This window comes from Lethenteron reissneri, chromosome 21, assembly GCF_015708825.2.
Source record: "Lethenteron reissneri isolate LAM-NWPU_2019-01 chromosome 21, ASM1570882v1, whole genome shotgun sequence".
Taxonomy (NCBI): Eukaryota; Metazoa; Chordata; class Hyperoartia; order Petromyzontiformes; family Petromyzontidae; genus Lethenteron; species Lethenteron reissneri.
In genome coordinates this window covers 16,670,660-16,698,459 of record NC_083799.1, presented here as the reverse complement: position 1 = coordinate 16,698,459, position 27,800 = coordinate 16,670,660, and the positions used below count along the sequence as shown (strand labels likewise).

The 27,800-nt window shown below is 61.0% G+C and overlaps 1 protein-coding gene across 2 annotated transcripts; it reads right to left on the bottom strand.

Annotated features, from left to right (window-relative positions):
• Positions 1–216: 216 nt before the first annotated feature.
• LOC133345326 (zinc transporter ZIP10-like) lies at positions 217–26,088 on the bottom strand. Of its 2 annotated transcripts, XM_061555997.1 has the most exons (11): positions 25,333–26,088; positions 21,768–21,863; positions 14,660–15,467; positions 12,735–12,912; positions 12,027–12,205; positions 11,408–11,593; positions 10,574–10,655; positions 9,654–9,866; positions 9,125–9,205; positions 8,565–8,755; positions 217–510 (listed from the first exon to the last, which is right to left on the bottom strand). In XM_061555997.1, exons 3-11 carry the CDS (start codon positions 15,455–15,457, stop codon positions 367–369), a joined length of 2,052 nt encoding a protein of 683 aa, XP_061411981.1. In that variant the 5' UTR covers positions 15,458–15,467; positions 21,768–21,863; positions 25,333–26,088; the 3' UTR covers positions 217–366. The 2 variants fall into 2 exon arrangements, with proteins under 2 accessions (XP_061411981.1, XP_061411982.1); XM_061555998.1 differs by lacking the exon at positions 25,333–26,088 and having other exon boundaries at positions 11,420–11,593; positions 21,768–21,869.
• Positions 26,089–27,800: the final 1,712 nt, after the last annotated feature.

The window sequence follows — 27,800 nt, the reverse complement described above, 5'->3', positions numbered from 1 at the left end:
TCTCGCCGCGTGCCGCACCAATCGCTCCCTCAAGTTGCTCTTGAGCGTCCACCGCGATCTCGCCGCGAGGCGGCGGCGCCTCGTGCCGCTGGGACGCCGACGGAGTCACGCGCCGGTCGCCCGCGTCCCACAGGCGTCACGTGACACTCGCGTCCCACAGGCGTCACGTGACGCCTTCTGCGTCCGAGGCTCGAACGGGGCTCGGCCATTCGGATACCGCCGGGGTGCGGTCGATGGGATGTGTAACACCCGACAACAACAACCACGACAACAACCGCAACAACCACGACAACAACCACAACAACCACAACGTGCGTTGCCGATGTGCAAGCGAAGGCGCTCCCCGGCCCCTGCTGCCGCTGCGGCCTAGAAGCTGAGGCTGAGCGCGATGCTGTCCTCGAAGAGGGCGATGAGGAACATGATGGCGAAGCCGAGGAGGAGGCCGGCGTTCTGCAGCAGGAAGTGGCCGAGGCCCCTGGGCCCGCGGCCGTCGGCGCGAAGCTCCGGGAGCTGCGGGCGGCGGAAACGAGAGGGGGGGGGGGGTGAGGGGGGGTAGCAGCGGCGGCAGCGTCAGGGCGGATGACCTCTCGCTGCAGCGAGGAGCTGCCGTGGGCGTCGTCGTGCAGAATAAAAGCCACAACATTCACGAGCAGGCAAGACGCCCCCCCCCCCTTCCACGCGGCCTTCTGGGAGCGCGTCGGTGCAATGCAAACTACGAGCCGGTGTCGACATTCGGTCTCTCAGCATCAGCATCAGAGTCGGCCTTTGCCGGGGCCATCGCGCCTCAGTCACGAGCCGTAGACCCTCTCTGCGACCTCACCAATAACTGACCCCCCCTGTCCCACAGCGGGGCCTCAGCTGTGGCGCTGGTGGGAACTACAAGGTCCCCAGGTGGCATCGCCCACTCGGGGTTCCGGGGTCACCCCCCGGCACGGGGCGCCGCGTCCTTGAGGCGGTCGCTCCGACACGAGGAGAGTGGCAGGCGGAGCTCCGTCCGACGCGCGAGTCACCGCCGGCGTCTCGGCGAGGACGACGCGACACAAGAAGCAGCAGCAGCAGCAGCTGGGAACATCCTGCAGTTGATCAAAACTAGGGAGCACAACTTGAAAGCAACAAAAACAATCTTCTTCATCACAGAGTTTGTCAAGGCCTTGTTATACACACACACACGAATGTGATGGAAGCACGTGGTGCTTGCTGGAAAAAGAGATCCAGCCCCTAGGGCTCATTACAGCCGAGTCCAAGCAATGCGCATTCATTGTACAAGAGAACGCGCCATTCCGCTCACCGTCGCGAGATCCGAAGACCTGGACCGGAGTGGACGACTCCCTAGGCAGAGGGGGGAACCACTGAGTGGCACGCAGGGGGAGCGGGAGCTGTGGGTACACGGTGCAGCCCTCCCCAGAGACCCTGGCTGACAGAGGAGGTGGTCAAGCTTCCTGAGAAAAAGCGACAGGCCCACTCTCATCGGCTACAGCATCCCACGTCGGAGAATGAGGATGCTTACCGCAGCCTTCGCTCGGAGGTTCGGAGAGCCATGAGGCGCTACAAGGATGGGTGGTAGTCGCGGGTTGCTGAGGACATGGAGTCTGCCTCAGTGGCCCGTGATCACAAATCGCTCTTTAATTCCATCAAAAAAGTAACCTGCAGCGCCACACCTATTACCATCATGAGGGGAAAGAACGGTTATCCAATCTCCGACCTCCAGGAATAGGTTTGCAGATTTCCTGAGCATTTCTGTGAGGTCCTGAGGGAGGGGAAAAACCTCAGCCAGGAAAACAACATGGGACAAAGTGGGGATGACCCTGCTGAGGCTGCGTTGCCTCAAATATTGGAGGAGGAAGTCACCATCTGTGAGTGGCTGGCTGAGGTGCCATCTGTTGAGGAAATACTGAAGGCGATCCAGAGTCTGAGACCAGGAAAGGCACCGGGCAGAGATGATCTCCCAAGCGAAATGCTGAGGGAGGGTGGCGTTTGTGTACAGACTGCCCTACATGACATCATAACAACAGTCTGGACCACTGGACAGGTTCCACAGGATTGGAAGGATGCCCTGTAACAACTACAGGGGCTTCTTACTCCTCAGTGTGCCGGGAAAGCTCCTGGCAAGGATTATTCAACATCGCCTTGCTAGCCACGCTGAGGAGAGGCTTGCGGAGCCCCAATGCGGTTTCAGGAAAGGGTGGTCCTGCACAGATGCCATATTTTCTGTCCGTCTGCTACAGCAGAGGTGTAGGGAATTCCAACAAGACCTACATCTCTGCTTTATTGACCTGGTCAAGGCCTATGATACCATCAATAGGCCTGGGCTCTGGGTTGTTCTTCATGCTTTCGGAGTCCCTGACCCTCTGCTCACGATCATTAAGGACCTTCATGATGGTGAGCGGGCCTGGGTAAAACTACATGGCCGGGAGTCAGAGCCATTCCCTGTACACCTTGGGGTGTGACAGGGATGTCCTCTGGCTCCCACATTATTTAACATCTATTTTTACCACGTAGTTCGTGAAGCCTTTAATAGCTGTAACAGAGGAATTTCCATTTGGTACAGATACAATGGGAGGCTGATCGATGCCCGGGTGTGGTCAAGGGATGGCTCCCTGCAGCTCAACCACGTTATGTATGCTGATGATCTGGTAATTGCTGCTCACTCAGAGGATGAGTTGGAAGCGCTGCTGCTGAACCTGGAGCTTGCCACCAAGAGGTGGGGCCTTACCATCAGCCCCACCAAAACTAAGCACCTGCCTCGGTATTTTGTACCATCGGACACTCCACCCCCACAACTCCCAATTGCTGATAGGGCAGTTGTGGAGAGAGTGCAGAGTTTCCCATACCTGGGCAGTGTGCTCATGACCGGCTCCGGTTTAACAGCAGAGGTCTCACTCCGAATCAGTCGAGCGGCATTATCTTTTCATTGGTTGCGTAACGCTGTGTGGAAGCTACCTGGTCTATCACTCTGCACGAAGCTTCAGGTCTTCTCGGCCACGGTCATTCCCTCCCTTCTCTACGCTTGCGAAACGTGGACCCCCCTAATGGAAGATCTTCGCCGGTTAGAAACATTTAGGCTGGCCTGCCTACTATCCATCCTGGGTTTAACCAGGCGCGGCACGGGCTAGAGGAGAGATGGAGTGATGTGGTACAGGAGGATGTGGAGTGGACTTGCCGATGACTGGTACCAGCGGTGTCAAGATCGGCCTCTGTGGAGGAGGCTCGTGAAGGATGCTACTGGGCAGTTGGAGGCAGTCGCCCTCCAACAACAACGGAGGGCGGAGGAGTGACGCTCACAACAAAGAGCGGAGCGCCGGGTGGCTAAAGCACAGCAAGTTGGCACAGTAGGGGGCACAGGTGGTGCATCAGCCAGTTATCTCAGTCAGTCGACCTGTGGCATCTGGGTCTGCCCCGTGACCTCCTGCCAGCGGGCGTTCGACACTTCACATGGCCTCAAGGTGCACATAGCCTGCACAAGCGTCGTGGTGACTACACCCGCTACTTAGTGGCGAATGGCGGTTGATGTTGTTGCATGTGCGTGTTTGCGTGTGTGCGAGAATGTGTGTGCGTGTGTGCAAGAATGTGTGTGCGCGTGTGAGAATGTGTGTGCGTGCACATCCGTGCGTGCGTATGAGAGCATGTGAGTGTGTGTGTGAGAGCATGTGTGTGTGCGTGCGCGTGCGTGAGAGAGCGTGTGTATGAGTGTGTGTGTGTGCGAGAGCGTGTATGTGTCTGTGTGTGCGTGTATGAGTGTGGGGAGCGGTAGTGTAGTGTTTAGCGCGCTGCGCTATCATTGTACAATAATTGTACAATCATTGTTCAATCATTGTTCTCACGTGGAGTTACATTTTCCGACTGGGGTTCCAAGTTCGTTGCAATAATAATAAAACAATCTCCCGAGCACGCGGCTGATCTTGCGCAATGACATCACCTTTCCGCTCGCGAAACTGTCGCCACCTGTAAACACAACTCGGGAGAACACGCGGCGAGTTTCCCATTCTTAGTGTCCCGGCGGGGACCACCTCAAGCAAAACAAACAACGCGGACATCGCAACCCCCCCCCCCTCACCAACCCCCCACACCCCCCCCTCACCAACCCCCCACACCCCCCCCCCCTCACCAACCCCTCACACCCCTCACCCCTCCCTCACCAACCCCCCTCACCCCCCCCTCACCAACCCCCCACACCCCCCCTCACCAACCCCCCACACCCCCCCCCCTCACCAACCCCCCACACCCCCCCCTCACCAACCCCTCACACCCCTCACCCCTCCCTCACCAACCCCCCTCACCCCTCCCTCACAAACCCCCCACACCCCTCCCTCACCAACTCCCCACACCCCCCCCTTACCAACCCCTCACCAACCCCCCTCACCCCCCCCTCACCAACCCCTCTAACCCATCCCTCCCTCATCCAAACCCCCTCACCCCTCCCTCACCAACCCCCCACACCCCCCCCTCACCAACCCCTCACCAACCCCCCTCACCCCCCCCTCACCAACCCCTCACACCCATCCCTCCCTCACCAACCCCCCTCACCCCTCCCTCACCAACCCCCACACCCCTCCCTCACCAACCCCCACACCCCTCCCTCACCAACCCCCCACACCCCTCACCAACCCCTCACACCCATCCCTCCCTCACCAACCCCCCTCACCCCTCCCTCACCAACCCCCACACCCCTCCCTCCAACCCACCTCCTCAACTCCCCAAGCAGCCCCCGCCAACCCCTCCCCCACCACCCCTCCCCCTGCACCCCCCCTGACCCCGGGGCGAGCCGCGAGGGCCAGGGGGAGGGGGCGGCTCTGCTTGGGGTGGGGGGGCTCAGTGGGGGGGGGGCTCAGTGGGGGGGCTCAGTGGGGGGGCTCAGTTGGGGGGGGGGCTCAGTGGTGGGGGGGCTCAGTGGGGGGGCTCAGTGGGGGGGCTCAGTGGGGGGAATTCAGTAGGGGGGGGGACTCAGTAGGGGGGGGGACTCAGTAGGGGGGGGGGGCTCAGGGTGAAAGTGGCAGCAAGGCGGGAGGAGGCTGGCAAGGGTTGGGCAACTCGTGGTGCGCACCTCCCTGCCACCGTCACCCGCCACGAGCCGGGGGTAACCCCCAGCGAGGTGAGCGTGAGAAGGGCGAGGCGAGCGTGAGAAGGGCGAGGTGAGTGGCAGAGTGGACATGGGAAGGCCCACACCCCCAGTCTGTGTTCGAGGCGGGTCTCGCTGCGGCTGAGATGTGTGGCCATCACCGCCGCCAAAAATTGCGCGTTTCTAGCCGCGGGTGGGAGACAAGCGGAGAACCCGGAGAGAACCCCCCACTCGGAACAGGGGGCGGAGAGAGACAGAGAGAGACAGAGAGAGACAGAGAGAGACAGAGACAGACGTCCATGCTGTGGCACCGACTCTTCTCCCTGCACCCCCCCCCCCCCATGAGCCTCGTCAACGCGCTTCAGAAGCGAGTCCTCGACTTCTTCTGGTCGGGCGGAGGACACCGGGTCGCGGCTGGGGTCCTGGCGCTGCCACTGGACGAGGGCGGTCACGGGCCGCTGTGCGTGCGGAGTCAGCTTGCCACCTTCCGACTGCAGGCCGCACACAAGTTCCTGCACGCCGCCCCTGCGCCGGCCTGGAGCGTCACGGCCTCCTTCCTCCTGAAACAGCTGGGGGGTCTGCAGTGCTCCAAACAACTATTCTACTTGGACCTGCAGGGCCTCCCACTGGGACAGCTGCCATCTTTCTACAGGAGCGTCCTGCAGACATGGAGCTCCCTCGCCGTCAGGAGGCTGAACCAACCGCGATCGGCCGAAGATCTGGTCTTCGAACCGATCCTCAGGAACCCGCAGACAAAGCTGCCATCCACCACCGCCACCCCCGGCATGGAGAGGCGCCTCAGCAATGCGCGGCTCACCAGGATGGGAGATCTGGTGGAGCCTGGAACACGGGGCCGGTGGCTCGGACCAGCAGACATGGCCGCAAAGACGGGGGGCTGCAGTCACTCCGGGTGGCTGCCCGGATCCTGGCCGAAGCCAAGGGAGCCTTCTCAGCGGCAGCGGGGAGAACACCCCCCATCGGCGTTGGGGATGACGAGGCCCCTCTCGGTCCCCCTCCACCGGAGCTCTCCATTGTGCCACTGCATCGCCAATGCCGACAAGCGAAGGCGGATCACAACCTGTGCCGGCTGAGAGACCTACTGGAGGTGGCCTTCGCAAATGTAAAGAGAAAGGTGCTCTACTCCTACATGGTCCGGTTTCACCAACAGGACACCCTGAGGAACCACAAGGACCATGCCTGGAGGAAAGCCCTGCCCTGCATCTCTCCGGAGAGGCCTCGCTGGAGGCAACTCTACTCAAGCCCGACGTACAACCGCATCGGTGACCTCAGCTGGAGCATTGCCCACGGCACCGTCACCATCAACGCCTCCCTGGCGCGCTTCACCGACACGTCCCCGGAGTGCCGGTTCTGCGGTAAAGTGGAGACGGTGGCGCACCAATACGTGGAGTGCAAGAGCCTGGACTTGTTGTTCAAGGTCCTCAAAAACATCCTCCTAAGGTTCAGCCTCCACTTCTCCCCGACGGTCCTCATCTTGGGATACCAAAAGGGCGACGGACCCCAACATCTTCAGGGGCTGGTCAACGTGCTCGTCGGCTATGCCAAGCTCGCCGTATACAGGGTGAGGAAGGTGGCCCTGGAGGGGAAACGACCGGCCAGCAGCCTGGGCACCTTCTGCGCTCTGGTCGGAGCCAGGGTGTGGCTGGAGTTCCGCCATGCGCGGCTGACCCACGCCGTGCCGGACTTCAAGGAGCAGTGGGCGATGGAGGAGGCCATGTGCTCGGTGGCAGATGATGGGGAGCTCTGCATGCTGACATGAGCTACCCATCGGAGGCCGTTGGACTGCGAGAAGGGCTGCGTGCAGAACGAGAGAATGAGCGAGAGAGTGAGCGAGAGAGTGAGCGAGAGAGTGAGCGAGAGAGTAAGCGAGAGGTGGGGGTTTACATAAAGCAAAGCTATAAAAAAAAAAATTACGAAATGATGAACGAAGCAAAGTGCCGACTACACCGAGCATCTTCTTGTTTCCACTGATCGTAAAAAGAAAGAGAGAGAGACACAGAGAGAGAGACAGAGAGAGAGAGACAGAGAGAGAGAGACAGAGAGAGAGAGACAGAGAGAGAACGCACAAACTCCGCAGCGAGACATTCGCCCGAGTGGGGGGTGGGGGGGGGGTGAGCGATCTCTGCACCGCGCCCCCCCCCCAAGCTCCGCGTTTCTCGGCAAATATTTCAGCGCGACGGATTCGCGGCACCGTCTCACGGCGGTGGAATCTCACAGGGTGGGGGTGGCCGTGAGAGCGGGGGGGGGGGGCAGGGATTTGTTGCAGCTGGGGTTGCCACGGAGGGGGCCACGGGAAAGGGAGAGCCAGGGGTGGGAGGGCTGGGAGCGGGGGGGGTGGGAGTGGGGGGGAGAGATCCGTGGGGCCGCGTTGGATCTAAGCCGACGGAGAATTCGCAGGGCAGCCGGCAAAGAAAACAGGAGATGACACGCGCCGATTCCACCAAAGTCACGCTAGGAATGCTGTTTTGTACCAACAGGGCGCTGTGTTTTGTACCAACAGGGCGCTGTGTTGTGCTCGCGCGAGACGTTAGATGGCGCTGGAGGTTCACAGTTGATGGAACGGGGCCCGCTCCCCCCTTTGCGGCTCTCCCTCACGTCCACGCCGAGGGCGCGTGGTGTATCCACGATGAACCGTACATAGCCATACGTGTTCTCCTCTTCCGCACGGGTCTCTCCTCTGCTTCCCTACCCCCACAGCCAAAGCATGCCAGCTGCACTAGAATGTTTGACCAGGTAAATAGGTCATTGTTGTTGCCGTTATTGTTGTTGTTATCAAGTGAACGGCGTTTTTCCATTTTGGCCTCTCTCGGGGTGGTGGCCCGGCAGCGTGGCCCAGCGGCGTGGCCCTGCGGCCACCGCCTCGCGACGGCCGCCACGGCACGAGCCGCAGTCCTGCCGGTCTGGCTACGGGGGCGGCACTTCACTGCCGCCTTCGATCGTCGTCATTCGTGCGGCGACGATATGACGGCGGTGCGACGACGATAGGAGCAGTGACAACGCCGTCGTCCCCTTCCCACACGGCGGCGCGGGAGCAGGCGGCGACCGACCACAGCAACAGCTCGCTCCGCGCCAACCAGGCGGTGGCAGGAGCTCCTGCTCGCGCTGCCCTGCCGGTCCCACGACAGGACCCCTGCTGCACCGGGGTCGGGGTGGGGGGGTATCCCTGCTCAGGGTCCAGACATTGGCGCTCATCTCCTGCTTTACAGCCCTGCAGACCCAGTGGTGGGAACTCCACGTTGCTATGGCAGAGGCGAGTCTCTCCGTGGGACGACCGCTCTCCACGACGTGGTGCTCTCTGACCAGGCGAGAGCTCGAGAGAGACCGGAGAAGTCTCTGGCGAGGGTGACGCGGGGGACGACGATCGACCGAGTCACCCCGCCCCCCCTCCCCCCGGCCAGGATGCGAACTCACGACCTTCCGACCTCGAGCCGCTCGCTCTGCCGCCGCGAGCCGCCCGGCCACCGCCCCCCCCCCCCCCCCGAGCCCGTACCATGCTGACGAGCGCCACGTAGAGGAAGCAGCCCGCGGTGAGCGCGAAGATCCAGAGGGTGAAGGAGTGGAGGTGGCGGCCCACGGCCACGCCGATGGCCATGCCCAGGTAGCCGAGCAGCGCCGACAGGAGGTTGTAGGAGACCGCCCGGCGCAGAGACATCCCGGCCCGCAGCAGCACCGCAAAGTCACCTGGGGGGGGGGGGGGGGGTGATGACGAGGGGGGGGGTGATAACGAGGGGGGGGCACATAGACAAAGAAGGTGGAGGAGGGAGTTCCACGCTCCGTGAGCGGCTCAAGGACGCCGGGGCCTGCAGGGAGAGAGGCGCGAGAGGGCCGAGGAGCCCTGCTGGGGGGGCTCGAGTTGGGGTGACGAGGTGGGGAGTGGGGGGGGTGGGGGGGTGGAGAGTGCGGGGAGTGGAGGGGGTGTGGGAGGGTGGGAGGGTGGGGGGGGCGTGAGAGGGTGGGAGGGTGGGGGGGGCGTGGGAGGGTGGGGGGGCGTGGGAGGGTGGGAGGGTGGGGGGGGCGTGAGAGGGTGGGAGGGTGGGGGGGTTGTCTCACCGAGCTCGTGGGGGACCTCGTGGCAGAGCACGGCGATGGAGGTGCTGAGCCCCACCGTGACGCTGCTGCTGAACGCCGCCCCTGCCAAGGTGCGGGCACCACGTCAGCCACTCGCACAGCAACGACGACGACAACAACGACAACAACGACAACAACGAAGACAACGACAACAACGACGACAACGACGACGATGACGACGACAACAATGACGACAACAAGGACGACGCCAAGGACGACGACGATGGTCGCCATTTGCCATCGAGCCGTGGCGAAGTCACCACGGCGCTAGTGCCAGGCTAGGTGCGCTTAGAGGTCACGTGAAGTGTCGAAGGCTTCGCTGGCAGGAGGTCACGGGACAGACCCAGGTGCCGTGGGTTGACCGAGTTGACTGGCAGATGCACACACCCACGTAAGTATGAAGGGTTTACCCTTTATGGGAATAAAACAGCAGGTGTTAAGATATTCAAACACCAAATAACATGTTCAAACACTCACGTGCACACACACGCACACACACGCGCGGACGTACCGATTGCGAGGCCGTCGGTGAAGTTGTGGAGGCCGTCGCCCATGATGACCATCCAGGCGATGTTGCCGACGTGTCCCGCCCCGCCGGGGGGCGCGTGCGAGTGCCCGCGGTGCTGACCGAGGCCCCCGCCGTGGGCACGGCCCTCGTGGCGACGGTCCGGGTCCCGGTCCTCTCGCGACACCTCCTCCGCGTGGCCGCCGCCCGACTGGTGCGCTGGGAGATGCGCCGGGGATCAGAGGTGGCCGCGTGCGTGGCGCAGGGCCGAGAGCGGCGCCCGGCGCAGGACGGAAGCGACGGAGCCACAAATGGAATGACCGCAATGCAGTTCTTGCGCAGCGGTGGCTTTGCGCACGGCCGAGAGCCGTCGCCACGTGCAAGGGGGGCATCTCTGCGTGTTGGTAATCTGATCGGCCGCGGGGACGTTTTCGTTGCTCAGCGGGACCTGAATACAATTCATAATTGGTTTCTTTTCGATCAGATCCGGTCCGCACTACGCCTATTCGTAACCCTGACCCTCACCTCCAGCGCCCCACACAGCCCAGTGAACCGAAACGTCACGCGGGCACAAGCGCCCGTTGCATATTTCCCGGTGTGTTTGCAATCACCGGCGTGAAATGAAAGGGAATATTTCTGATTTAAAACACCTGGCTGCAGATCCAAAGGCCCAAAACGTCAGGCCACCAGCGACAATCGGCACCGTCAAAGTCGTACGTGGATGAGGGGCATAACGCTTTGTTGAACCGAGCAAGAAACTCGCCCACCGCCACCATCACCAGCCCACCACCCGCCCACCACCCGCCCACCACCCGCCCACCATCACCCGCCCACCACCCGCCCACCATCACCCGCCAGCCGCGGTACCGGCCACCGCCATCATTCCCCGCTCACCACCATTGGCAGCCTCCAACAACTCTCCTCACCTGCGTCAACTTTGAGCTCCAACTCCTCGCAGGGCGGCGCCTCCTTCTCTCCTCCCTCGCACGCCTCCCGGGCCTCTCTCTTCTGCAAGGACACAGCGGCGGCGTCATCGCCACGACGTCATCACCACGACGTCATCACCACGACGTCATCACCACCGCGTCATCACTACCGCATCATCACCACGACGTCATCACCACGTCGTCATCACCACGACATCATCGCCACGACGTCATTATCACGACGTCATCACCACGACGTCATCACCACGTCGTCATCACCACGGCGTCATCGCCACGGCATCATCACCACGACGTCATCACCACGACGTCATCACCACGACGACATCACCATGACGTCATCACCACGGCGTCACGTCATTACCGTGCAACCCGGCTGTCTACACGTTCCCTGCCGCCAGGCAGGGGTGAACTCCGGTGCCATTATTCACGACAACATAAATAGTGTCACCTTGTAAAAAAGCAAACTTGAGCAACACGCCGCCTCGGCACAGGGGCCTCTCCACGAGGACCCACATCCACTCGAGAGAGCGTCCTCGCCTATCAGCAGCACTGGTTCAGGCAAGCCTGACTGCTGATGAGACGCCGAATGTTGAAACTGGTCCCGACTTGAACCAATGCTGCTGAAAAATGTCACTCCCAGGAGGCCATGTGGCTGACGGGATGCAGGGCCCCCCTGAAAATAACCTCTGGACTCGGCGTGGGTACATAAGTAATTATTATTATTGCAACAGGCGTGTCCCCAAACATGCACGCACGTGGGACAGACACGCGGCACGGACCCGCGGGACGGACCCGCACGACGGACGCGCGCACCGGGTGGCTTGCCTTCTGTCCACGCCGGACGCGCAGCAGGGGCAGCAGACTCTCGAGGAGGAACATAAGGTAGACGCCTCCGAGCGCCACCATCCCCTTGCCCAGCGGCAGCAGCCGCTCGACCAGGCCGCTCGCCCAGTCCCCGCCGGCGCCTCCCGGCTCGTGGCCGTGTCCTCCGCCCTGCGCCTGCAGCCCCGCAGCACCGCGACGCGCCGCCTTCAGGGAGGCGCTCGGCTCGGTGCGCGACGGCGTCGGGGAGGAAGGGACGCCGGCGTTTTGCCAAGCCCCAGTCGGGGATTCGAAGCCCCGAGCCAGGATGGTGGCCGGGCGACTCGCAGCTAAGTGCTCCGAGCCGGTCGTGCTCGGAGCTCGCAGGAGGGACTTGGCCTGGGTTAGGCCGTGACCCGGGCGACGTTAAGCCTTGATCGCAGCTACCGACGATCACGGCTGCGGAAGGTCATCGATGCGATGCGACCGTCGGTGGGGACTGTGTACGTGGAGAGGAGAGAGGGATAGGGGGGTAGGGGGGGCGGGGGTGGGGTAGGGGGAGTAGGGGAGGTGGGGAGGGGTGGGGGGGCAGGGGGGGTGGGGGGGGGTAGGGAGGGGGGGGGGCCCTCACGTGGGGGAGCAGGTGCAGCAGGGCGTCGCCGCTCAAGGTCCCGACGGCCAGTGCCACCAGGAAGCCCAGGATGCTGGACAGCGCGTCGGGTGACAGGGCCGGGATGAAGGCGGCGGCCAGCAGGGAGAGCAGCGAGATGGCCGTGATGGCCAAGAAGCCCCAGCCCCAGGCGGCCGCACCTGCCCCACCGAGCGGACGTCAAACGCGGACGCGTCGCTCTCCCCACTGCTCTCCCACCGCTCTCTCCACCGCTCTCCCCACCGCACTCTCCACCGCTCTCCCCACCGACCGCTCTCCCCACCACTCTCCCCACCGCTCTCCCCACCGCTCTCCCCACCGCTCTCCCCACCATGCTCACATCGCACCGTCGCCCATGACCGCGTCGACTCCTCGTTCCACTTGAGCAGCACCCGAAAGCCTCGCGTTGCCTTGTAAGCGACGCTCACGCCGGCACCGTGCCAGCGGAGTGCGCCCGGAAGCCAAGCAGGCCCGGGCCTGGCCGGCGTGTGGACGGGCGGCCGCCAGCCATGAACACGCACACACTGGAGGCCGGCGCCGCTGCGCTATCTTGTCAGGAGTGGGGAGCGCAGTAAAACTGCACGCCGTTGTACTGTTCTATGCACCGACAGCTATGCTCCCCACCTTCACCGACACCAGCGTGAAGCACGGTCAAATAAGAATCTCTTCCCGTAACGCGCCGCTCCTCACCAGTGTCGGGCGCGGTGGCGGCGCCGCTCGTGCCGTGGCGGTCGTGCTGCTGCTTGACGCAGACGCGGCTGTCGATCTGGTACAGCATCGCCGGGCACAGGAAGATGAACTGGTCCTGGTTGACGCCGGAAGCCGACGACATGCCGTAGTTCCACAGCAGCGTGGTGATGTTCATGCACTGCAGGCGCACGCGAGATGCCATGGCGAGGCCGGGTCACGTGAGACACCACGGCGAGGCCGGGTCACGTGAGACACTGTGGTGAGGCCGGGTCACGCGAGACACCACGGCGAGGCCGGGTCACGTGAGACGCCGCGGCGAGGCCGGGTCACGCGAGACACCACGGCGCGCACCGGTGGGAGGCGGTGGCGGCGGCGTGAGAGCCGCCCTCCGACTCGACGGCACGCGACCTCGACCGACGATGGGCGAGCGCGACCTCACTTTAGTTAAATACTTAAAGATAATTTTGTAAGGTACTCTACGTAACGCGATTTGCTGCCGCTTGTTTTCCTGCATTATGTATTTCCTTTAGTTATATTTTTCTCGCGACCTGTTATGTACGTTACGTTTGCCGGGGAAGCAATGCTTTTGTTGGTGAAACACCGATTCAAGAGCTTCTTCTTAGCTCACAGGGTACTTCACAATAAGCTGAACTGAAACTCAACTGACCCATCACGACCACGACGGAGCCACGCGCGCTCGTACGCCACGTGACCGCGTGCTCGGTCTGCCCGTGTCGGGCGGTGAAGGGTCTACCCGACAGACATCGTCTTGGCCGGATCATTACGTGGCCCAACCCAGAGATCAATTCCGAACGATAACGACGAGTCGCACGCGAGTGACGAGTCGCACGCGAGTGGCGAGCGGTGAATAAACAACAGCAACGGGAAGCTTGAGGGCGTGAGTTCGGTACGCGTACCAGGAGCCCGATCGAGGGTGCCTCGCCGTAGTACACGCAAGCACGTGTGTGCATGTGTGGGAATTTGGGAAGCGGTAGCGTAGCGGTGAGCGCGCTGCGCTACAAAGCCGGCGACCCGAGTTCGATTCCCGCTTACGGCCAACACCGGCGACGATTAGCTGAACCGGTCCTGGGCCTCCACTAAGTCGATTCAGCCTTAATTGAGTACCTGGTGCGATGTGTAAAAATATTGCCACTGGGGAGACAAAGGCGGGCGGGCGTGGTGCTGGCCACTCACCACCTCGTGTGCCGTTCCAGCCTTTGTAGGTGCTGCTACTCGCCAACAGCACTTGCCCCTACGGTCTGTAACAGGCTATACGAGGGATCTTTGTTATCTTTGTGGGAATGAAGCGTCTCCATAGCAGTCGGGCTCTGAAATGCATGACCCTGACCCATGAACTCGGGACGCGGCAACTCATGAGACCACGCGGAGATCATGTGAGAGCATCGCGACCGCCGCGTGACGCGTGGCCTCTGTGGGAATGCGTGCTGGCCAGCGTTGGTTCGGTACTCGGTGGCCGCGAGCTTGCGGGAAAACAAAGCTTCGCCCTCACTCGAATTCTTTGTTGTTGATTGCAGGAGCAGTGTCCACAGCCTGCACAGAAAGCCTCTCTGTTCTGCGTTCCCCAGCAGCCAGGCAGCGGAGGCTCACCATGATGAACTCGTGTGGCTCACGGACTCATTGACTCGTTGACTCGTGTGACTCGCGGACTCGTGTGACTCACTCACGACAAACTGCGAAGGGTAAAGGCGCAACCTCGTAGTAACTCGATCGCTCCACTGCTGGTGGGGGGAGCCCTGGAGAGCCCCTCTGGGGAAAACAAAATGGTGGGCCTCCTCTTCCACGCTGGCCAGATGTGTTGGAAGAGGTGGGAGTACCCACACGTTACCCCGCCACGTGCGACCTGCCGACACACTAACTGCGGTCTACCCCTTTGTGTGGCGGGGGAGGAGGGGATTCAATCTCACCTCTTCGTGAATGTGGCCGTGATCTCCCGACAAGCCCAGCGACGCGAGGTAGTCCTGGACCGCCGTCCGGCTTTGCCTCTCCGCGGCTCCCCACGCCCCGCGGCCGTGGGGCACCTCCCGGGCGCTGCGGGCGCCTCCCGGCGCGCCTCCCGGCGCGCCTCTCGGGGGCCCTCGCCAATCCCCGGCGCCGCCCGTGGGGGCCGCGGTCCGTGGCCCGACGTCCCCCGCGCCGTCGGCGGAGCTCGACGAGCCGCCCCTGCGGCGGCCTACCGGCCCGGGGAGGCGGTCGTGGCCAGCTCGATGCCCGGCGTCGCCCTCGTCCCGATCGCGGTCGTGATCGCGGTCGTGGTCCTGATCGCGGTCGTGGTCCTGATCGTGGTCGTGGTCCTGATCGTGGTCATGGTCCTGATCGTTGTCCTGATCGTCGTCCTGATCGTGGTCCTGATCGTGATCTTCATCGTGATCGTGATCTTCATCCTGATCTTCGAGCACCCGGATCTCACCGATGCCCAGGTTGACGAGCAGCTTCTGCAGGGCGTCGAGGGAGAGGTGCCCCTCCTGGCCGTAGCGCGTGAACAGTCTCTGCAGGTAGTACTTCTGCTCGTACACGGCCATGGGCAGCTCCGGCGCTGCGGCGGCGGCGATGGTGCCGACCTCCCCTGGGCCTCCCGCGCCCACCGAGGACGTGGGCCGCTCGCGCGGAGCGGCGCAGCGTGCCGGCACGCCCTGCAGCAGCAGCAGCAACAGCAACGGCGGCACGACCACGGAGCGGAAGCCGCTGGCCGGAGTCTCCTCCATGTTCGCGGCACTGAAAGCAAAACACAGGGCGGGGGGAGAGACGGCGGGGCGAGAGACGGCGGTGGATACGAGGGAGATGGGCGAGAGGCAGCTGCGACTGCAGACTGAACACCTGTGAACCGTGGCCCCTACAACGCACGCGTGCGATGTAGGGGCCACGGTTCTCCGTTTTTCTCGTCAAGGAGCATTAACCCATCGTCGTGCAAACTCCGGTCATCCTCGCAGCAGCAGCGGCTCCTGGCTGGCCATCAAACTAAGATGGTCGCCGCGTCGCGCGATTTTAGATGCCCTTCTGCGGCCGTCTGGAACGTTCTTCCTTCCGATATTAGGAAGCCACTGGAGCTGTGCACTTTTATATGATTGTCTAGATTAAAAACTAATTTCTGTAGAACTCTATTTGTGTTTAGTGTTGTTCTCCTTCCCCCGCGCCCACGATTAGCACGGTTAGCTGCGTAAGGTGCAAAAGAAGTTCAACACACACACAGAGAGAGAGAGAGAGAGACGACTCTGCGGGAAAGGAAGGCACGTTGCCAGGCCAAGTGTTTAGTCGTCTGGTGGTGAGAGGTTTCCTCTCAGTCGCACTCCTTCGTTGTGCACCGCAAGGCCGTCACTGCCGACCCGGGTGGGTTTTCAATCGCAGATAAAAGTGTCCGTCCAGCGGCGTGCCGCTCAGCACGGGCTGCCCGCGCGCGCGCGCCCTAGTAGCCCGTCCACGCGGGCACGGTTCACCCGCAGTTCACCCGCGGTTCACTCGCGGTTCACCCACGGTTCACCCGCGGTTCACCCACGGTTCACCCGCGGTTCACCCACGGTTCACTCGCGGTTCACCCACGGTTCACCCACGGTTCACTCACGGTTCACCCGCGGTTCACCCACGGTTCACCCACGGTTCACCCGCGGTTCACCCACGGTTCACCCGCGGTTCACTCACGGTTCACCCGCGGTTCACCCGCGGTTCACTCGCGGTTCACCCACGGTTCACCCGCGGTTCACTCGCGGTTCACCCGCGGTTCACCCGCGGTTCACCCGCGGTTCACCCACGGTTCACCCGCGGTTCACCCACGGTTCACTCACGGTTCACCCACGGTTCACCCGCGGTTCACTCGCGGTTCACCCGCGGTTCACCCACGGTTCACCCGCGGTTCACCCGCGGTTCACCCGCGGTTCACCCGCGGTTCACCTGCGGTTCACTCGCGGTTCACCCGCAGTTCACCCGCGGTTCACTCACGGTTCACTCACGGTTCACCCACGGTTCACCCGCGGTTCACCCGCGGTTCACCCACGGTTCACTCACGGTTCACCCGCGGTTCACCCACGGTTCACTCACGGTTCACCCGCGGTTCACCCGCAGTTCACTCACGGTTCACCCGCGGTTCACCCGCAGTTCACCCACGGTTCACTCACGGTTCACCCACGGTTCACCCGCGGTTCACTCACGGTTCACCCACGGTTCACCCACGGTTCACCCGCGGTTCACCCGCGGTTCACCCGCCGCACGATCCGCTAGTCGATACTCCTGGGACTCCCAGATGGGGCCGCGTGTGCGGCCGATGGGTTGTCTCGGAAACCCTTGGTAATGATTTGTGCACGCGGAGAGAGGGATTTGTGAATGAGACGACGAATTATTTGGCGAGGCTAATTAAGACATTTATTGTTTTGTTGGGGTAAAGCAAATTGGACATTTTTGCCAAATCAGGATATAATTAAGTGAGTATAATTACGCACTTTAGCGTGGGCAAAGCGCAGAGAAGTGGCAGAGTGGGGAGCACAGTCGGTGCATCTGCCAGCCAGTCAACCCAGGGCACCTGGGTCTGTCCCCGTGACCTCCAGCGTGGCCTCAAAGTACACCGAGCGTGCCCCCCCCTCCCCCACGTTAACAATGGGCAATCAGTCTCACAGTCCACGGTAAACGCACTCAGTCCTACAGTCCACGGTAAGCACAAGGTAAACACACGCTGTCTTACAGTCCAAGGTAAACACAGTCTTACAGTCCAAGGTAAACACACTGTCTTACAGTCCAGGGTAAACACACTCAGTGTTACAGTCCAAGGTAAACACACTGTCCTACAGTCCAAGGTAAACACACTCAGTCCTACAGTCCAAGGCAAACACACTGTCCTACACTCCAAGGTAAACACACTGTCCTACAGTCCAATGTAAACACACTCAGTCTTACAGTCCAAGGTAAACACACTGTCCTACAGTCCAAGGTAAACACATTCAGTGTTACAGTCCAAGGTAAACACACTCAGTCGTACAGTCCAAGGTAAACACACAGTGTTACAGTCCAAGGTAAACACAGTTTCACAGTCCAAGGTAAACACACTGTCCTACAGTCCAAGGTAAACACAGTCCTACAGTCCAAGGTAAACACACTCAGTCCTACATTCCAAGGTAAACACACTGTCCTACAGTCCAAGGTAAACACACTGTCCTACAGTCCAAGGTAAACACACTGTCCTACAGTCCAAGGTAAACACATTCAGTCTTACAGTCCAGGGTAAACACACTCAGTGTTACAGTCCAGGTAAACACAAGGTAAACACAGTCTCACAGTCCAAGGTAAACACACACTGTCTTACAGTCCAAGGTAAACACAAGGTAAACACAGTGTTAAAGTCCAAAGTAAACACAAGGTAAACATAGTCTCACAGTCCAAGGTAAACACACTCAGTCTTAGAGCCGTAAATAAGGTGCAGGGGTGGCGGGCCCGAGTAATCTACACTGACCAATGTGCGGAATGTTGGGAATGTTGTCCGGCGAAGTCTTCAATTAAAAACACAAACAACACGTCTTTTGTTTTTTGCTCTAAACGCAGCCTCCGCCGGTGTCCATTCCCGCCCTCTTACCGAGCATCAAGAGACCGCGCGAGACTGAAGCACTTCGAGGCAGCTCTTGGCATTGCGCAGAGGGGCGATTGATAAATGCTGACGACGAGAGGCATCAAGTCGGGCTGACGATGGGCAAAGTCGTCTCTCACGCACGGCAGTCACCGTCTTTATTGGGGTGGCTGGCTCCTCGCACCCACCGCACACGTGGTCCCACAGACACTCATTCACAGACACTCATTCACAGACAGGCCAATCCACGACCAGGTGGGTGTCCACTGCACAATGTTCGTCTTTTGTTTCCACTTTCCGCTGTCTTGTGCCAATATTCTCAAGCGGTGGCCACAGCTCTCTGGCACCAATCACTGCTGACGTCGTCGTCAAGCCATTCTCTGTGAGGTCTTCCTCTCTTTACGGTTTCTTACTTTTTTGTGAGCAAGTTAGTTGGCCGCTAACACCTGCATACAGAGAGGACGCCAGACCTTGGGGGCACCGGCTGCCCGCCTGGCCGCTGCCTTTCCGCCCGCCTGCGGTTCCACCGCGCGCCTCTGGGCCATTCTCGTACGTACGGTGAACTTCTTTCGCACCGTACGTAGCCAACCGTGCACATCGGAGGTTCTCGCTCTGGCACAGCGAGCGAGTGCGGTGCGGTGGTGGAGGTGGCGCATCCCAAGTTGGCGTGCTTGTTGATGGGTGGTTGTGAGCCTCGTGGTGCCCCCCCACCCCCCAACACACGCGGCTACTACGCCACACACTCGCCGTTCCACCCGGCTTGAGTGGGGGGGAATGGCTCGCACAGCGGACACAGCGGGCACAGCGGGCATGGCAGGCACGTTGGGCACGTTGGGCACAGCGTGCACGGCGGCCACGCGTGTCTTCCGCCTCTTGCCCCCTTCTCACCGCTGTCAGAATCAGAGAGAGTTCGTCTGCCTTCAACGGTTTCCCGAACGGTGCTGGTGTAATTATATGTATGTATTCATGCTCGTTGACCCAGGAAAGCCTCCAGACTTTTTCACGAGGGCCCTGCCAAGCTCTTGCAATCGGTGGGGCAATTCTACTGCTGCTGCTGTTGCGCGTGATCCCAATGGAGCAATTTGCAGGTAAATCTTCAGCTTTGGGATGTGTGGCCACTGGCGCTCACACTATGCGTGTTCCATTAGCTATGGGAGGAGCACATGGAGAAACAGGAGAAAGTCCATGCAGGGGGCAGGGGGAGAGAACACACAAACCCCACGCAGAAAGGTGCCCGAGCCGGGAATCGAACGCAGCATGTTTTTGGTGCGAGGCACGAGCGTTACCACGGGGGGTCACCCACCCTGACGCCCAGAGGTCCCTGCCCCGTGGCCGAGGTGGGCGGTGGAACGGAGCGGCTGCCACGCATTTCGTTTCAAAGTAAAACGCTGCGAGAGGCGCGGAGGGTCCCCCCCCCGCTCACGCCGGGGCCCGCAAGAGCCGCAGAGTTCATCCTGGAAGCTCAAATCCGGCTCGCGGGAGGACGGCGGCTCGCGGGAGAGGGGCGAGCGCCACGGCCAACGTGGCCTCGCGCCCTGTCTCCAGCAGGGACTTTGACTTGACTCGGATTTGGGTTGAGAGTTCCACAAACCGCAAAGAGCCGGGGCGCGTCACGGCGGCCCGGTGCCAGCACGCCAGGCGCCCTGGGCTCGCTCCTCGTGAAACCCGCCCGGTCTGCCTCTCTCGCCGGGCCTTGGACAAGTCTCGGGCCAATGTGAACACGACACAGAATTAGCTACATATTTATCGGGCGTCTCACCGTCGGGGACAATATCTGTTTGCCTCTATGTCCTCGGCGCTCAAAGTGCAAGAACTATCATTTATAATCACGTGAAAGCCAAACAGCATGGATTCCTGCAGTCACGAAAGCTTCAAATCAGGAAGTGAAAGCCAACTGCGATAGTGTCGGCCTTGTAAGGGAGACAGATAACGACACTGGAGATGTACACGCTACGGCCGTGTTCGTAGCGATAAGAGTGCGAACAGGAGAAGACTGGCCTAGATCTCCCCCAGGTGAAGGAACCCTAAATAGGTCATCGCTGGCGCGCATTGTCTGTACGGCTCGTCATGCCCAAAACTCTTGGTGCTTTCTCGTCGCCGCGGGAGGGAGGGTGCAGGTCACTCACTGCGGTCTCAGGCCAGTGTGGGACAATCTTGATTTGAATCTTTCGTGACTACAGGGATCCATACTCTTTGGTTCTTTCGGTAAAGTCACGTAGGTGGAAAATAACAGATCACGACGTTTCGATCGCATTAGCGCGGTCAAGTCTGGGCCAAACACCCGCAGCGCCTCGCGGTAGAAGCTCGCATCCAGCAGCGGATTGCCAAGGCGGCTGCACGGTGGGTTTTTTTGGTCGTTTTACCGACCAGTGGCGCAAGACGTCCACGCAATCCGAGTTGTAAATCAACGACGTCAAACCCACTGGAGTGGCTCGCCAAGGGCACTTTACCCGTGGGTGGTGATGGCCAGAATGAGCGAGGGAGGTGTGGTGTTTATTAACTGTAAGTTTGTTTTGCCGTGCGTGCAGATCTAGTTGTAATTCGGTGAAGGCGGCGAGCGTCTCGGTGGCAACGCAGAGACCGCCCATCGCTGCCGCCAGCCTTGGCCACGTAGAGGAACAGCTCAGGGCCGCGGTCGACGCGATCCCAACTCGCAATCCCACCAGGCGACCCCACGTCTCAATCACACCTCGCAATCCCACCGGGCAATCCCACCGGGCAATCCCAGCGTGCAATCCCAACGTGCAATCACACCTCGCGATCCCACGGTGCAATCCCACGGTGCAATCCTCCACTCTCCATCCCCCCTCACAATCTTCCCCTCTCAATCCTGCCTTGTAATCCCACCTCTCAACCCCCCCCCGCCCTCTCCATCTCACCTCGCAATCCCATCCCCACCCACTCCCTCTCCTGCATCAAGCCATGGCTCTATCATTTTCGCGTGTTCCCCAAACCGTCTGAACGATGACCGCGAGTCTCCGGGTGCGCGTGTGATGTGGGTAGCGGTAAGAGGAGTGGGCCCAGCGACCCGTGTGGGATTCCCGCTCACAAACAACGAGTGACGGCGATCTGAACCGGTCCGGGGCCTCCCCCTTGGTCGACTCAGCCTTAAAACCAGAGTGCGGTGGTGGTGGTGGTGTGTGCGGACAGCAGCACTTTGGAGACGAACGTGTCCGGACGGGCGCCGGTGCACGAGTGTCTACCACGCGTCCCTTCGCGCGCCGCCCCGGCCCGACTACACACAGGTGGCCCGCTAACAGCACTTGCCCCGGCGAGCCTGTGTGGACTACCGGGGGATCTTTGTCTTTTGTGTGTGAGCGGGGTACCTCGTGGTGGGTGTGTTCGTAGTCGGGCGCGGTGTGCGCGTAACGTCGGACATGGCGCCGAACAATAAAAAGCACGCGGGCATCGACGCAGAAACCCGCACGCGCCGGCGAGCGGCATGCGGGCGCTCGGTGGGCCGTCTCTACCTGTCGGCGTTCACTTGTCCTGGCACGGCCGCCACCACCTTCACCTGGGCACCTCACCTGGGCACCTCACCTGGGCACCTCACCTGGGCACCTCACCTGGGCGGCAGCGGAGACAGAGAGACGACGACGCGGTTAGCGCACGGGAGGAGCGAGTCGGCGTGCACGTGGAGACACGGAGAGCACGAGAGGAGGAGCGAGTCGGAATGCACGTGGAGACACGGAGAGGCTCTTCTTGGGAGTCGTCTCTCGTCAGAGCCGTCGCTCGCGAGATACGCAACAGGTCGGAGCAGCCTGCAGCAGCAATAGCAGCAGCAGCATGCATGCCTGCTGCAGCAGCAGCAGCTTGCTGCAGCAGCAGCCTGTATGCCTGCAGCAACAGCAGTAGCCTGCAGCAGCAGCAGCCTGTATGCCTGCAGCAACAGCCTGTATATCAGCAGCAGCAGCAGCCTGTATGCCTGCAGCAGCAGCCTGTATATCTGCAGCAGCAGCAGCCTGTATATCTGCAGCAGCAGCAGCCTGCATGTTGACTCTACCCCCCGCGGGTCACGTGCACGGTGTCCGGCACCGTCTACGGTCGCAAACCACCAAACTCCCCCTCCCCCCGCCACCACCACCACTCGTCATTGCAAGCAGACCGACGTTTCGCGCGACGCCCCTGGGTGAGGGAACAGCGCAGGGGTCCGAGACGGAGTGCGATAAGTTCCTGGGCTGCTCTGGACGGAGCTCCCCTCCCCCCGACCCCGAGCGCACCCCGAGAGCGACGTCGCTGCGACGTTCACGTGGTGCTTGAGGGTCGATGCGAGCGGCAGCGGTGGAGAGTCGCGCCGCTTGTGGCCCCGCGGCCTCCTCTGGGACATCGCCGGGGGCCGCTCGCGAGGCCACGAGAGGCGAGGGCCTCGAGAGGCGAGGCCGTGCGCCCAGACTCGGACGAGGCGCGGGCAGGGGGGGGGGCTTCAGTCCAGCAGTGGATAGACAATGGCTGCTGATGAGTGGTAGGGATTGTTGGTGGTGGTGATGTTGAGAATGGTGGTGGTGATGGCGGTGATTGTTGATGGTCGTGATGTTGATAGTGGTGGTGGTGATGGTGGTGGTGATGTTGGGAGTTGTGGTGATGGTGGTGATGTTGATGGTGATGTTGGTGGTGATGATGATAGTGGTGGTGATGTTAAGAGTAGTGATAGTGGTGGTGATGTTGATAGTGGTGGTGATGTTGATAGTTGTGGTGATGGTGATGTATGGTGGTGATGTTGGTGGTGATGTTGGTGGTGATGTTGATAGTTGTGGTGATGGTGGTGATGTTGGTGGTGATGGCGAAGTGGAACTTTGCGAGACGCCACAGAACGCCGCGCAGCGCCCCGACGGCCGCGTGGACTCTGAACCCCGCGACTCGAACAGCGGTGGCGGCGGCAGCAGCGGGGTCCCGTGACGATGACGATGGTGACGGATGGTGATGGATGATGATGATGACGATGGATGATGGTGACGATGACGATGATGATGGACGATGATGATGATGGATGATGGATGCCGATGACGATGGTGACGATGGATGATGATGATGATGATGGATGATGATGATGGATGATGGTGACGATGATGATGATGATGATGGATGATGATGGATGACGATGATGATGATGGTGACGATGATGATGATGATGGTGACGATGATGATGACGATGGATGAGGATGGATGATGGATGATGATGGTGACGATGATGATGATGATGGATGATGATGATGGATGATGAATGATGATGGTGACGATGATGATGGTGACGATGATAATGGATGATGATGATGGATGATGATGATGATGATGGTGATGACGATGATGGACGATGGATGAAGATGATGATGGACGATGATGATGTGGCTCGTCCCCGCACTGCCCCCTGCCGCTCCACTGCTGGACGAGGGCGACCACCCCAGCGCGCACCGCGCTGCTCTGCGTGGGTCGCTGGGCACGGGCCGACCGGGGCCGGTTCGTCACTGCGCTCGCCACTGACGTTAGCCGGGAGTGGGGGGGGCTAGGGGGGGGTCGATGTCGGCTTTGCGCACCCAAATCGCCGCGCCGCCGCTCCCCGTGAGGACGCGGCCACGGCACGGGACGCAGGATGCTGCTGCTGTTGTTGTTGCTGCTGCGGCTGCTGCTGCTGCGGCTGCTGCTGTGGCTGCTGCAGGTGATGAAGCTGCTGCTGTTGCTGCTGCAGCTGCTGTTGTTGCTGCAGCTGCTGTTGCTGCTGCTGCGGCTGCACCGCGCTTCTCCGTGTACGAGGCGGTGGCTGCCGCCCAGGCGGCGTGCGAGGGAGTCGCGGGACAAACGCGACAGGTGACACGTTGCAGGACGCGGCTCCCGCAAACTGCGGCGCTTCCACTTGGCCGGGACAGCGGCGACCTCAGGCAAAGGCCCCGCCCGGGGAGCCTCGACAGACTACACACACACACACACACGTGTGTCTAGAACACACGTGTGTGTGTGTGTTCTAGACACACGTGTGTATTCTAGACCACACACGTGTGTGTGTATTCTAGACACGTGTGTGGTCTAGAACACACACGTGTGTGTGTGTATTCTAGACACGTGTGTGGTCTAGAACACACACACGTGTGTGTGTGTGTGTTCTAGACACACGTGTGTATTCTAGACCGCACACGTGTGTGTGTATTCTAGACACGTGTGTGGTCTAAAACACACACACACACACGTGTGTGTCTAGAATACACACACGTGTGTGTGTTCTAGACACGTGTGTGTATTCTAGACACACGTGTGTGTGTGTATTCTAGACCACACACGTTTGTATTCTAGACCACACGTGTGTGTGTGTGTATTCTAGACCACACGTGTGTGTGTGTGTATTCTAGACCACATGTGTGTATTCTAGACCACGTGTGTGTGTGTATTCTCGACACACGCCATCGTCAACACGGCTCCCTGGCAGTTCATTAATTTCCACTGCCTTTAAACAAAGGGGCACGCGTGCTATGAAGAAGGGACATTGCCCGAAACGTCGCCGACTACATTTACATATTAAAGGCGGCACATTCTCAGCAGCATTGCACGACCGCTGCGTGTACACGGGGCGATCCGTATCCAGACGGTCCCCGAGAGAGCAGAGAGAGAGAAGAGATTGTGAGCGCCCTCGGGGCGTGCGTGTCCACACGTCCCGCACCGCCCCCAGGGCGCCCCATCCCCCAGGTCGCCACCAACCCCCAGGGCGCCCGGAGGGTCGCGAGACACCGGTGGGGTGTCTGTTCATGGATCGCCCCCTCGCTCTTCCTACAGAGCCCCCCCCCAGCCCCTTCTAGGCCGTGAGTTCAGAGGTCGGCAGGCTGCGGGGGGGGGGCAGCGCGCAGGGGGGGGGGTGGCCCGAGGCCACGTCTTGGCCGCCTTTGTCTCCCCACCAGTGCTGATGGTAACACACCGCACCACGTGCTCAGTCGACCTATGGGTCGGACAGGTGTGTGTGTATACAGATACACACAATGTTTGTGTATACACAACCAGGCGCAAGCAGCTTGGGGTGGCACAGTAGCAGCAGCTCCATCTCCCCGTGTTTACCTGCGGGGGGGGGGGCGCGTAGGGGGGGGTCCAGGTGTGTGCCGGGGGGGGGGGGGGTCCAGGTGTGTGCCGGGCAGCGCCACTCGCGACGACACCCGCGGCACAATCCCGGGGCCGCGGCAGCAACTCTGAGACGCAGCTCCGAGCGTGGACCCTGGCCCCCCTCCTCCTCCTGCTGCTCCTGCTGCTGCTCCTGCTGCTGCTCCTGCTGCTGCTCCTGCTGCTGCTCCTGCTGCTGTCCTCTAGCAGGGCTGGGGGCCACCACGTCGTGGGCTCGCCCTCGCAGGCGGCCACCCAAAGCCTGGGCGCTGCTTCTTTGTGTCGCTGTCGCGCCCGCCGCCTTCGCCGGGCTGAGCAAGCAGGAGAAACGCGCAGAGCGGAGTGCTCGAGCCCGTCCGCGCGCGTCCACCCCGCCGCCTCTTATAGCCGCGGCCTCCCACGGAGAGCCGCGCGGGGCCCCGGCACAACGCGCCAGTGGCGAGCGGTGCCATCCGCGGGTCACTACAGAACACGCGCGTGTCCGTGTGTATGTCCGTGTGTGTGTCCGTGTGTGTGTCTCCGTGTGTGTGTCTCCATGTGTGTGTGCGCATGTCCGAGTTCTCTATCCAAAAGAGAAGACAAAACGATCTGTCTCGCGCACAGTGGACGCCAGTGTTGTTCGCCACGGGGCACGGTGCAGAGGTCGCGACTCGCAGCGAAATCACGAGTGGCGAGATCGTCACCACCACCACCACCGCCACCACCCGGGCCCCGGTCCCGGCTCTCCACAGCGGAGTCCGCGCGACTCCTTCCCCAGCGGTCGAGAGGCGCTGGGCAGCTCCAGGGCCGCACCGCCACGTGCCCCCCCCCCCCCCCGCGTTCATTGGGGGGATTCGCGTCTTCATATAGACGGGCACTGCCTACTGGCTACCAGCGGACGGGATGCCCACGCGCGTCTCCACGGAACGGAAGGGCCCCGGGAAGGGAGGGGAGCCCCCCCCCCATGAGGAGCCACCATGAGCCCCCCCCCCCCCGAGCTCTCCCCCCCCCCCCCCGAGCCCCCCTGCCGAGCTGCGGGTGTCCTCTGCCAACTCTTCGCTCTCTCTGGCTCATCAAAGCCTCGCGGCAGCAGCAAGCGGCGGGGTTCCGTGGGTTTCCAATTGCAAGTTGAGTTTCGCGGAAAGTACAAACTACTCAAATAAACTCGGAAATCACAGTCAGTGAACATCTCTGCATGGATCAATTAGTCGCCGTTGCAAAACCTCCACGGGTTTTTTTTGTAAATTAAATTGCTGTTTAAGAATCACAAAGCAACGTTGCCATTTTTGGGTTTACGAAACGCAGAGATCGTGTGGCCGTGCAATGTTGAACAGCCCACGTGGTTGAGCGGTTTGCATTGCGTTCTCTAAATAAAGACGACATCCGGGCTCCAGCAGGGGTGCAGGCATTGGGTGTGCAGGCGGTGCAACTGCACAAGGGCCCACGAGGCGGATCGGGGACCCGAGGCCCCAAAGTTGACGTTCATGGGACATCTTTGCCCGTATCAAAGTACGAATAATAAGACGAGGTTTTACCCGTTCTGGCAATAACAACAGGAGGTGTTAAGATATCTAAACAACAAATAGAAACCTTTTTTTGCAAGGAATCAAGTCGGCATGAACCACGCGTACTTGTGGCGAACATGTCAACGGAGATGCTTTGATGATAATCACTCACAGGGTGCTTCAAACAAACGTCGACACTTGAGACAATTTGCAACAACACCACAAGAAGCGTGGCTCACGGTTCTGGAGACCACCTGGGGAAGATGCCAGCCTACTTGACGACCACGACGGCGAACAAGTGGAGACTCGATGACTTCCGGAAGCTATTACCATTACATCTGTCATCATGTTACAATGTATTATCCGGTTTTTCCCATTAAAAACGATAGTCCCATAATAAGCGTTAACATTTGTTTGAAGCACCCTCCATATGCATCGTCTCTGATGGAGGCCAATCAGTTAGCGAGCACCTCCGAAGGCCAACTCCCAGGCACACGAGGGGGTGGACGGCCAGCACCACCACGCCCGACCCCGCTTCGTCTCCCCAGTGGGGATGTGTTTACACACCGCACCGGGTATTTATCTGAGGCCGAGTCGACCTAAGGGAAGCCCAGTACTGGTTCTGAAACCCGTCATTGGTGTTGACCGTGAGCGGGAATCGAACTCGGGTCTCCGGGGTCGTAGTGCAGCGTGCTAACCGCTACACTAACATGTTCCGGACACACGTGTACACACGCACACGCGCACGTGTACACGCGCACGTGTACACGCGCGCACACACACACACACACACGTGTGCATACACACACACGTGTGTGTATGCATACACACACACGTGTGCACTGCTGTAGAGATTACCCTGCACCACACACCGCGGGGGGGGGGGGGTGCGCCGGGGGGGGGGGTGCGCCGGGCTCCCAAGGGGGGCGGAACGGGGGGTGGGGG